A 12,524-nucleotide genomic window follows, 5' to 3' on the forward strand; every position below is an offset into this window, starting at 1 on the left:
TTCCTAACCTCTGTGAACTCCCCGGTGCTTTCCCAGGTTTTGCATTCCCATCCTGGGGCACAAATGTCCAAAATCTTTATCCCAACTCCCACTTGCTCTGATAAGCTGGGTATCAGTAGGGAGACTACATCTAGTCCTAAAGGTCCTTAGGGTAGCCTTGCAGAGTTCGAAGGGTTTCTTTCTAATGTTATTGACTCAAGCCCCCATTTCAATGTGTCCCCTCCTGATAGCAATTGCCAGATGCCAGTTAATATTTCCTCAATATTATGGATACCATTGGTTAGCATTCCACTGTCAAATTTTCTGGGGCAACTAGGTGGCACAGTGGATAGAGATTGGACCTAAATCAGATTCTCTTCCTGAGTTCAAATTTGGCCTCAGATACTTACTGTGTGACCCTGGGCAGGTCATATAAACTCTGTTTGCTTCAGTCTCCTCATCTGTAAAATGAGCTGGAGAAGAAAATGGCAAACCACTCTAGTATCTTTGCCAAGAAAATTCCAAATGGGGTCACAGAGTTGGATACACCTGAAATAACTGACAAGTCTGTGGGTTGAGAGAGGGGTAAAGCCAGTAGCCTACTGTTTCCAACTGGGCTGGCATGACATCATGAGCATATGACATGGCTGGTTTTCTATGTATTTTGTGTTTCGTTCTTTCCTGTTCTTGAGTGTTGGAGAATGGATTGGTTATAACCTCTTAAGCTTCAAATGGTCAGAAGAGGCAGGAGAGGTCCAGGAACTGAAGGTTTTACCAGAGTTTACCAGCAGCTGAGCCTGGTGAGAATTGTAGCCCTTTGTGGATGACCTGCAAGATCCGGCCCAGCAAGGACAGCAAGGGATTGACTAGGAAATTATGACATCATACCCTGCAAGCAAGGGAGCCAGTCTCTGCCACATCTGAAAGTGAACTTGATAGAGTGAATGCTTTGTTGCAACCACATGAAGCCTGAGCCTATTGTCTTCAGAGGTCAAGATCAAAGAGAAAATGTATCCTGGTTGTCAGGATGTAGTCATACTTTGGTTCTTTCTGTATCTTTTCAGTAAATATCTCTTTTAATTAATGGGCATTTAGGAGAAAAATTGTTTTCATTCTTTTTGTTGTTCAGTTATGTCTGACTCTTCATGACCACGTTTGGGTTTTTGTGGGGGGCATTTTGCAGAGATACTGGAGTGATTTACCATTTCCTTCTCCAGCTCATTTTACAGTTGAGAAAACTGAGACAAACTGGTGTAAGTGACTTACCTAGGGTCACACAGCTAGTAAGCGTCTGAGGCCAAATTTATATTCAGGAAGAGGAGTCTGATTCCAGACCCCATCTCTATCCACTGTGCCACCTAATTGCCCCAGAAAATTCAATAGTGGAACACTAATCAACGGGATGGCCATTTGGTTACGATGTCTGTTTAGCACACTTAGTTCCATTTCAGTAGCCAATTAAAAGGTTTTTCTTCCCCAAATCATGAAAAAGGAAACAGGTAACAGTCACAGAATACCTGTTCATGCTCTGAGTCAGGGCAGGAATCCTCCATTCCATTTCATCATGCATTTCCAGAGGTAGACTCACCGTCTTGCTTATGCTTCCAGCACTAGGTCTTCATTGATCATTCCCCCATTATATAATTAATAACTCATTTACTCCCTATCCACTGGATTCCAGCCTCCCTTTCTCTCTCCAAATAATTCACTCAGTTGCTTAGTAATCAAAATATATTTTATTGCATTAAAAAGCAAAACATTCAACATTAATACCTGAGTAGTGGAAGCAGACCAATAGCTTCCTGTAAAGTCTGAATGTTTAACTCTCCCACAACCCGTTATACAGCATGTCTCTGCTCCTGGGAGAAAAGAAGAAAATGATGCACACAAGGACGTGTGTAGAGGACCTCTTCCAAGCATCTCTGACATCAAAATCAAGAGAAGAGGAAAATCACCTCTGGGTTCTCCAACTTCTCCATCTTGGTATTCTCATTAAAAAGCCACATTTGATTCCTAACAAGTGCATCTAATGTTCGTCTAGATACTCTGCAAGGCTGCTTGATATCTTTAGCAGGAAAAGGGGGGAAGAGGGACAGGGCCTGATATTATCTCCACCCCACTCCCAAATCAGTCTTTTTCTCTTAGTTTTCTGACATAAGGTTTATACAACCTGGAGCTGGAAAGTGGGTTAGTTTCTGGGAAATCCCATGGACTAGCCCCAGATTCTCCCCACTGAGCAACACACATAGTCAGATATCTGTGCCTTCTTCTACTGTCGTAGCCAGACCTTGGGAATCATCTAGGAAAAGGAAATTCTCAAGAGATAGACTGATCAACATTAAGAGTTCTATACCTGCTCTTTCAAAAATCTCTTGAGACAGAGAACGTCCCCTAGATCGTCCTGACAGCTGCCCTAGATCAAAGAACCAAGCTTTGTTCCTTTTCCTCACTTCTGCCTTTGCTGTCTAATGATCAGGAAGATTGAAAAAGAAAACTGTTGTTCAGTTGTGTCTAACTCTTCACAATCCCATTTGCAGTTTTGTTGGCAAGACACTAAAGTGGTTTGCTATTTCCTTCTCCAACTCATTTTACAGATGTGTCTACTGAGGCAAACAGGATGTCTGAGACCAGACTTGAACTCAAGTCTTCCTGACTCCAGGCCTAGCACTCTACTCACTATGCCACTTAGATACCAAAAAATGAAAACAGGCCCCTTCTATACAGCTGGAACCTGCCACATGAATACATTATTGTTTATTTCACGGGTTGCCATGGTCAGTGAATCCATCAGCCAGTAGCCAGTTTGCTGGTGGAGCCTCTGCCAATTCAACTGGTCCTCAGAAAGCAGAGGACAATGTGTTTCCAGGTCCACATTCAAAGCCTTTCCAATACCATAGGACCTGCCATTGTTTGCACTGCATTGGCACAACTTTCAAGAAAACAAAATCACCTCCAAGCCTTGGGAAGGTATCAGAGTAGGATTTGGGTGCTTGTTTGGTTTGGTTTGGTTTCATTTTTAAGATCAGGTCTCCTCATTTTGACCTGGTAAATATTTGGCCCCCATCTCACCACTGATCAGCTTGGGACCTTTGGCCTGATTTGTTGCCCACCCCTACCCCCTTGCTCCAGAGGAGTCACCATAGTGAGACCAAACTTAGCATAATCATCCATCTGCACAGCCCACTACAACTCTCAGAACTCCAGAATTCAAGAAATTACAGGCAGGGGTACCATGCCTGGCCAGATTTGGACTTTGTAGGACTCTATTAGTGTTCAGGGCCTAGAGCAGGGGTGGGGAAGCTGCAGCATCAAGGTCACATATAACCTTCTAGATGCTTGGGTGCAGCCTTTTGTTTGAGTCCCTTAATAAAAGGATTTGTTCTGTGAAGTTTAGATTCAGTCAAAGGGCCAGACTTGAGGACCTAGAGAGCCACATGTGGCCTCAAGGCAGCAGGTTCCCCACTCCTGGCCTAGAGGTTCAAATAAGCAATACATTTAAAAAAAATACACATGTATCCCCAGATAAAAACAGTCCCCAAAACAATTAAAAAATTAGTTGCTGAAGACGTGTGTATTCGTCCTTCTCTGCCGAAGAAGACAATGCCATCAGAAAAATAATGACATGACTTGCACTTGACTTTGTTTTGAGTGGGGGAGGGCTGTGCAGGTCACCAGCCTCACTTCTCCTCCAGAGCCATCCGAATCCAGTGATCCATTCATCAGGATGACTGGAAATGACCCAGGATGAGACAATTGAGGTTAAGTGACTTGCCCAAGATCACACAGCTAGTGAGTGTCAAGTGTCTGAGGTCCTCCTGACTCCTGCATTGGTGTTCTATCCACTGCACCATCTAGCTGCCCCTAGATAAAGGGGCTGAAGATAAAAACAGGTAAAAATCCACCTTCAAGATGATTAAAAGTAAGGAAGTCCTCTGAGATCATAAGAGCTCACTGATAGTCTTAGAGCTGACTTTATCTCCTCCTTGACCAGAGGGACCAGGTTAAAACTAATAATCTCTCAGATTAAGATAGCTGTGGGTAAAGTCAGCCCAAACAGCCCCAGGTTTGTTCCTTAACTCCCTAGCCCACAACCATCCCAGGTGATACTGTCAGGGTGGGGGAAAGCACAACTCAAGCCTCCCCAGTCCCACCTGTATCTTGGCCAACAGCAGATCCTCAAGGCTTTTCCTTCATGAACAGTTAGTTGCCTAGTCAACAGCATATGGGTATAGTAGTGCCTCTACGGAGTACCTACCAGAATTATTAATAGAACCAAGGAAGGAAAGAAATGAGCACTTAAGTGCCTACTATGTGCCAAATTTATTTTTACAAATATTATGTCATAAAGAACTGATGGCATCTGAGTATAGACAGAAGCATACTATTTTTTGTTTTCTTTCTTTTTCTTTCTTCCTTTCTTTTTTCATTTTAATTTGGAGTTTTCTTTTGCAAAATAACTAATATGGAAACGAGTTTTACATGTTTGCATATGTCGATCCTATATCAGACTGTTAACCATCTCAGGGAGGAGGGAAGGGAGGGAGGGATAGAATTTGGAATTCAGAACTTAAAAAAATAAACCTGCTAAAAATTGTTTTTAAAAAAACATAGTATCTCATTTGATCATCACAACAATGCTGGGAAGGGGTTGCTACTAATGATTCCCAGGGTTTTGTGAGAGCTACAGAAGAGTTGGACAAAACTGGACAACACAAGAGTGCTTCCAGCTCTAACACCTATGATCCCATGTATCAAGTACTGGTGTTGGAACTCGAAAACAAAAACAAAGAAATGAAAAGTCCTTGACCTCTAAGAATCTGAATTTGGTTCTTTCTGACTCTCCAGGCTGAGTGTTCTATTCATTTTGCACCTATCTTGCCTGGAATAATGAAGACCTGAGTTCAAATCCAACCTCAGATACCTAGCGACTACATGTCGCTTATCCTCTGTCTGCCTCAGTTTCAACAGTAAAGTAAGTATATACTAGAACACCTACCTTCCAGGGTTGTTGTGGGTCTCACATGAGATGACAATTGTAAAAAGTGCTTAGCACATCGTTGATGTTATTCAGTAATTTCAGTGGTGTCCAGCTCTTCTTGGCCCTGCAGGGTTTTCTTGGCAGAGATACTGAAGTAGTTTGCCATTTCCTTCTCCAGCTCATTTTACAGATGGGGCAACTGAGGCAAACAGAGCTAAGTGACTTGCCCAGACACACACAGCTAATAAGATTTGAACTCAGGAAGATGAGTCTTCCTGACTCCAGGCCTAGCTCTCTATCTACCATGCCACCTAGCTGCCCTCAACCTGGGTTCAAATCCTAAATTCCAATTCTGCTTTTCTGTATCTATATGATATGTGGCAAATCACTTAAGCTCTCTGGGCCCCAGTTCTCTCATCTGTAACATGAAAGATTTAGACTAGGTGAGCTTTCAGGTTCCTTCCTGCTCTAAGTCTACAATCTATGATCCTTTAAGATCCTGGACAAATCACTAACCCTCAATGAACCTCAGTTTCCTCATTTGTAAAAGGAGTAGGTTAGACTTGATCATCAAATTCCTTCCAGCTTCAAAATTCTATGACTCCCCAGTCAGCTGGGTGCATCCCTCACAGGCCAGGGTTCAAAAGGCCCAAAAAAGTGTATAGCTCTTTCCTATCCCCTGAGAGCAAGCACATGTCTCACAAAGTCCCATCATTTCTAAGAGCTGCAGTCCCCAGGGGAAAAAACATGGCATCTCTGAACACTAGAGGAGTGTTCTTTTTCTCTGTGTCACAGTAAAAAACCATGCCAGGACAGTAGGGATTCTCTGAAGGACAATAGAAACACTGTCTAGAATAGTGGCCACAATGCTTTCTCCTTCAAAGGCCCCCCTGAAAGATCCTACAATGTGAACCTCAATCAGGCCAAAATGTTTCCCATCTACTTCACCATAGGCAGGCTTGTTCTACACTAGACCTCACAAAGTCTGCCCTCCTATCTCCTCTCTATTTTGGAAATATAAAAAGTTTGGGAGACATCGTTTCTGGGTAATTAACATTTTATTAATTATGCTAACAGATAATTTAATAAAAGGGCTCCATGGCACTTCAACTCCAAAGACCCTCATGGAACCCACTCAACACTTACATGCCCTTTGAAGAGTGGGTATTCCTGAAGGTGGCAATCAACTCTGATGATCTGAACAAGGAGAGAATGAATATTCTAATGAGAGATGTACCTGTTCTAATTTAAAAAGGCTGGGAGATGTGAATGGAGACTTCTCAAAGTAGGGACTTCCATCTTATCAGTCGGGGAGCAGAGAAGGAACCATGTCCCATCCTCCCTTTGGCTCTCCCTTGAGTTCCCCACACAAAGACTGCCAATTCACTACACCTGACAATTCCACTTTTCAGTTTTCAGGGGCAGGTTCAGGGAGCAGAATCAGTCCAGAGCAGAAGTGGGGCCTGGGGTCACCAGCACTATGCACTATGAAGATCTTCACATCACTGTTTCCCACACCTATTCCCCCCCCCCCCCCCCAAAATCGATGTTACCTCCTGTTCTCATAGATTACATCTAGAGGCCCCTGGTGAGAGTAAGTTCTGAGAAAACTTGTTTCCACAGGGCCTAGGCAACAGGAAGTGATGCCTAATCAAGGATAGCGGATTTTCCTTGATGGATGTGTGTGTGTGTGTGTGTGTGTGTGTGTGTGTGTTCATGCTTCGTTGACAAAGAACACCATTAGGATGACTGGAGATGACCCAGGATGAGGCAATTGAGGTTAAGTGATTTGCCCAAGGTCACACAACCAGTGAGTGTCAAGTGTCTGAGGTGAGATTTGAACTCAGGTCCTCCTGACTCCTGCACTGGTGCTCTATCCACTGCACCACCTAGCTGCCCCTCCTTGATGAATAAGAATGAAGACAAGATTCCCTCCTAGTCCTTGAGGAAATAGGAATGAATAGCCTCTGCAAGCAGCCACCAGACAGGGACTGAGTCTCTTCAACAAGCAGGAAAAGCTACCCTGAGGGCAACTGTGTGTTTCCCGTACCAGACTCTCAGGGAATCCAGAAAAGAACTTCTCTGGGAAGCCAGGCCTCCTGGGAGGGGGAATATAGGCAGGTTTCAACATCTACCACTGCTTCACTAGCTAAAAACCCCATTTTCCTCTGGGGGTGATCTTTCTCTCTTCATAGTCATAGTCATGCCAGATCCTCCTTAGTCATCATTCCCCACTGTAGAGTGTGATGGGAGTAAAATTTGGCAACAGTTAGGTGCCAGGTGGCTGATTCGGTCAACTGATGAAATGGTAATGGGTCAGATCAATATTGACTTTCTTTTAAGTCCTTGTCTGCCCTTCCCAATAGAACCCATTCCACCCTACCTCTTATTGTCCTCAAGGGTTAGTTAACTCCTTCGGTCCCTCCCCCCATCTCAGCTTTTCAGAGGGATTCACGTTTGCACAGCTGTCAGTCTCCCAGGGCACATATAGGAGGGAGAATGGAACCAGAGGTTAGGGCTGGGTTGGAGAAATGTATGTCAGGTCTTCTTGATCCCAAGCCAGGAGAGCAATTTCAAATTCCCCTTGAAAGGGAGACTGGGAAGTCTGAATGTCTGGTGTGAGAATTAGAGAGCCTTGGATGTTTCCAAACTTAGGGTCAAGGACAAAAAGTGTGACAGAGATAGAGGTCATCTGTAGGACCTGAGTGTTAGTGATGAATATAGAAACTGACGGGTACTGAGGTGTCAGTAAAGGATAAAGGGAATGAGATGAGTGTCGGGGACAGGGAGATGGGTAATGAGGTCTGAGTGTCAGGGACAGGGGATGTGCTTAGTATAGTAGATGAAGCCTAAGTATCGGGGCATCAGGGTGGGGACTAAGAGATAGTCTAAGAGATAGCTAGGAGCAGAGCAGGGAAGGCTCTCAAGAATACAACTTTGCCCAGGATTCAGGAACATCCTGGAGGTCCTATCACAGTTCATCTTAGCCTGCAAAGTCCTCAAAGGCAGGGACCATGACTGTGTATTTCCCTCTATGTAGGTCCCGGTCAGCAATTTCAAAATGGGTGAGAAAGGAGAAAGTACCACGATGAAGGTCATGAGCTCAGAATCTCACCTTTTACTTACAAAGATCTTGGACAAGTCACTTGGGGATAGAAGGGAAAGTGGCCTCACTGTCCTCTGAAAAGTGAGAGTTTTGGCCTAGATGATCTCAAGAGTCCCTTCCAGGCGTCTGATTCTATAATTCTAAGAAGAGATAAGCCCTTTCCGGGAGCCCCACCTGATTTCAGCCTGACTACACATCACTTCCTCTACAATAGCCCACATACCTGGATCTCTTGCCAATCCTGAATTGTCCAGTCCCAGGATCTCCAGTCCCCATGACCAAACCTGCCCCACTTAGACGACAATTATAAGGAAGCTTGATACAATCAGTTTGCCTTGGTGATATGTTGCCCTGAAAAATTTATGTCTGTGTAGATTGCCCAGTTAAACTGTAAACTCCCAGGAAACAGGGCCTTCTCCTTCCTCTGGGTCCCCTCCTACAAGGTTCAGCTACATTGCAATAGTGACCCACTCTGAGGAGCCCTTCTAACAGTACAGAAGCCAAGAAAAATGGGTAGAATTCAAAAGGAGCAGGGGAAGGGGTAAGTTAGATGGTACAATGGATAGAACACCAGCCCTGGAGTCAAGAGTTCAAATGTGACCTCAGACACTTACTGGCTATGTGACCCTGGGCAAGTCGCTTAACCCTATTGCCTCAAAACAAAAAACAAAAAAAAGGAAGGAATACAGAGTTAAAGGTAAAGAGACTAGAAAACAAACTGCAACCAAGTGAGGAATCAAGAATCATAGAGACCAAAACACAGTTCCAGACTTTATTTCATATACAAAACACCCACCATGTACCCATTGCTGTGGCAGGCCATCAAGGGGCTGCAGGGGGAGCACACCCCCCCCCCAAGTTTCCCTCTCCAAAGTCTATTTATTCTCCCTTCAGTAGTTCATTGTAGACCATGGCCAAGGCTCCCAGGAAGGAGATATACTCCTGGAAGTTCACTTCCTGATCTTGGTTCTGGTCCAGACCGTTCATCAGTTCTGCAATATCTGCATCTTCCATTTTCTAATATGGCAGAGTGGGAAATCCAAAATCTATTAAAGGGATCTCCTTTTCCCTTCCACTGTTAGCCTCCCTCCACTACTACCCCCAACTTAACCCCCACCCCCACCCTCACCCTCACAGCCTTCGAAACAGGAGACATTGCTCCCAGTTGTAGCATGGCTTTATTCTGCTCTCTCATCCGGGACATTCCCCATTCCATCCATTTCTTGTTTTTTTTTTTAAATCCCAGGCTCTTTCTTTTACTTTGTCCCTTATCCTACTACTTCTTAACTGAGAAAATAAAGAACAGGGATCTCAGATTTAGGTATATCTGGAATGACTGAGAGCACTGGGGATTCATTGTCCACCACTTTCAATTCTCCAGAACCTACTCTCCCATCCTCCATCTTCCTCCCTCCCCCTCCAGGAAACAAATGAGGACAAAGTGTAATCGCCACACACACACACTTCCACCTCCACCCAGCCCCACCCCACCCTAAATGGGTTCCTGAAGGAGAAAAGACCAGGTGGGGCAGAGGCAGGACTAGTCAATTATAAGGGAAAGGGGAGCAAAGAAAAGAAAAGTTCTGCCCTCCAGCTGGGAGATACTAACAGATCCTAGGCCGAGTTCATTCTGGATCAAATCCTTCAGCTCCTTCTTGCTCAGAGTGTTCTTATTACCCTCCCTGCTTGAATATTTGTGGAAGATGCCGATCAGGGCACAAATCGCTTCATTCAGCACGGAGGCCATAGCTGCCAGGTAGACGGGAGGGAGCTGAGAACCACAAAGGAAGAGATGAATAGGTGGGGGAGGGAGAAGGAACCAAAGAGTTGTTGTTCCTCAGGACCCAGGCCAAGGGGATGGGCCTTTTTCTTCCGGTCCCAGGACACAAACCTTTAAACCACAATTCTGGAGTTGAAAGTCATGAAGGTGAGAATTCAGTAGGGCTGGGCATAGTGGAGGTAGGTGAGATTTTCAGGAGCCTAAGTCAGATTGGGTGGACAGGGAGAAGAGTCTGGGCTCCTTCATCCTGGACTTAGTAAGTGGGAGTGTGGATTTGACCACAGGACCAGGTTCTAGGTGAGTCCAAGAGAAAGGAATCAGACCTGGGAAATTTCAAATTCACAGCCTACCCACACACACTTCTATCAATTTCCTGTACCCAGACAGAATCACACACTTTTAAGACTCCCAGATTATCAAAGCTCAAAGGGATTTTTCCCTTAGAGATTTCCTTTAAAGATCATTGGGTCTAATTCTGACATTTTACAGACTGAGAAACTGCAGTAACTCCTCCAAGGTCACACAATTAGTGGTAGAGTGAGGTCTCAAATCTAGATTTCCTGACTCCCAAGGGTCCTATTCCTTCCTCTACCATTACATTGCAATCATAATCACACCCACAGTAACACCGCAGCACACACTCCTCATCCAGCAAGACACACCCTTACACATAACTAGAAAGTTACACACGAGGATTTACCTGAAGAATGTCCTGACCCATCCAGTGAGTGTCAGGAGTAATTCTAGCCCATCCCAACACCTGGCACCCTATCCCCTGCTCCGACCGTGCCCTTGAAGCATCAATAGGCAGGGCAGCTATCCCCAAAGAGATGTGACCCCACAACCCGGGAGATCTCAGCAGCCACTGGAGTACAAAGGGACCGAACTAGGGAGGGATTGAAATCCAGTGACTACCCCAGAGGACGACGAGAGGACAGGATAGGGTACGTGCTGGGCAGGGAGAGACCAGGACATCAAGGGAGGAGGGCTGGGCAGAGTTCCGATGGGAGAGAAAGTACTCACCGAAGGCAGAAAAAAAGCGAAGACGAAAAGTGGGCGCCTAAGGATGAGATGGGTCACTGTCCAGCTACTCTTATAGTCTGAGCCCCAGGCCTTGGGGCTCCTATCCTCACCCCTCCTGACTGGCGGGCGGGCCTTCCGCGGCCCCACCTTCCTTCCCCAATCTCCGTCATCCTAGAGGAGGGGGGAGGCCCTCTCCACCGCACTCCACCCCAAGTCAGGCTTTCGGCTGCTCTTCGCTCCCGGCCTCTCCCTCCCACCGGAGCGCTTCGGCCGCATTCTAGCTCGCTCTGTGTCCTGGGGCAACAAAGCGGGCTGAGCCTGAGCGATCCAGGCCGAGCTGGGAGAGCCAGGCTCCACCGCAGCCTCTCCGAGCTCTGGGGCTCTGGTCAGGGCTCTCTGGTTTGCCACCTGTGAAATGGCGTTACTTCTTTCCCCATCCATCCTGGTGTTACTCTGGAGGTGCCGACCCTCCACCCCACTACGGGTGCAAGTGATGTGACCATTTGGGCACAAGTCTTTTATTTGTTACGGCCCCCACGTGTTGTATGTGCATGGATTTGGGTGTCCCTGGTGTGTGTCCCATGAAAAGTCAGTGCATGGCTGTATGTGTGTGGAGGAGAGAACAGAATGCCAGGTTTGACAACATACCTTCAGGTGGAAGATCCTCTTTAGGACCTCAGGGAAAGACCCGGGAGGGGGTGGCGGGGAGGGGGGGGGAGGGAGAAACTATCTCCTCTCCAAATATTTCAACATTACACCTCTGACTTAAAGACTTTCTTCCTTGCCTGATATTTCTAAGAGTAAGATGTTAAGCCTTAACTAGACATTTACTCATAGCTAAATATGTCACCACATTTCCTGAGAGCCAGGCTTTTCTTCTTCTTTTCTTTCTTTTTTTCTTTCTTTCCTTCTTTCTTTCTTTCTTCCTTTCTTTCTTTCTTTCTTTCTTCCTTGTAGGGGTGGAGTGGGGTGAAGAATAACAGTCATAGCAGCAACAACTAATTTCTACGGTGTTATAAAGTTTGCAGACTATTTTCTACATAATAAGCCCACTGAGGCAAAAAACTGAGTTCATAGAGGTTAAGCAAGTGTGGAAAGCGAGAGGGAAACAGCCCCAGAAGGACACTGGGCATCTTTGAAGAGGGTCCTAACTGGGGACGGTGGGGATAGGGGGTGTGACCTGAAGATAAACTCTGGCTTCAACAGCTTTGCCCAGAGCTAGATGTACTGTGTATGTGACATAATCGTAAGTATGATATCATGCCCATTATAATTATGGGAGATTTTCCCATGGCACATTTCATTTCAAGGAACTTTCTCCTCTGATTCCTCTTCACTTTCCTTTTTTCTCTGGGAGTCCATGATGCAGAGCTGTATCTGGACTCCCCATTTTATAAAAGAGGAAAACAATAGATTTTCTGGAGTTAATTCTGTGACTTCCCCTGCTTGGGACTTTCCCAAACAGGAGCAGGGACAGGGCAGAGGTAGGAGGAGGCTTGGGGAGAGACAGGATAAAAACTCACTTGCCCTTATGCCCTTGGAGTATCATAGAAAGAGCACCAGATTTAGACTTCAGATCCTTTATTTGTAAAATGGGATTATCGATACTTTGCAATTCAATTCAATAAACATTTATTAAACGCCTACTATGCTAAGCA

The 12,524-nt window shown here is 45.5% G+C and overlaps 1 protein-coding gene across 1 annotated transcript; it reads right to left on the reverse strand.

Moving 5' to 3' along the window:
- Positions 1-8,821: 8,821 nt before the first annotated feature.
- On the reverse strand, positions 8,822-11,033 carry S100A6 (S100 calcium binding protein A6). Its single transcript, XM_072646996.1, has 3 exons — positions 10,867-11,033; positions 9,673-9,834; positions 8,822-9,080 (listed from the first exon to the last, which is right to left on the reverse strand). Exons 2-3 carry the CDS (start codon positions 9,808-9,810, stop codon positions 8,943-8,945), a joined length of 276 nt encoding a protein of 91 aa, XP_072503097.1. The 5' UTR covers positions 9,811-9,834; positions 10,867-11,033; the 3' UTR covers positions 8,822-8,942.
- Between the last annotated feature and the right edge of the window lie 1,491 nt (positions 11,034-12,524).

The sequence above is a fragment of the Notamacropus eugenii genome, chromosome 2 (genome assembly GCF_028372415.1).
Source record: "Notamacropus eugenii isolate mMacEug1 chromosome 2, mMacEug1.pri_v2, whole genome shotgun sequence".
Taxonomy (NCBI): domain Eukaryota; kingdom Metazoa; phylum Chordata; class Mammalia; order Diprotodontia; family Macropodidae; genus Notamacropus; species Notamacropus eugenii.

Coding starts and splice junctions, on each gene's coding strand:
- S100A6 (XM_072646996.1), bottom strand. CDS start 9,810: ATGGCCTCCGTGCTGAATGAAGCGATTTGTGCCCTGATCGGCATCTTC. Junction 9,081..9,672: donor ATGAACTCGGCCTAGGATCT/GTTAGTATCTCC, acceptor CTGCCATATTAG/AAAATGGAAGATGCAGATAT.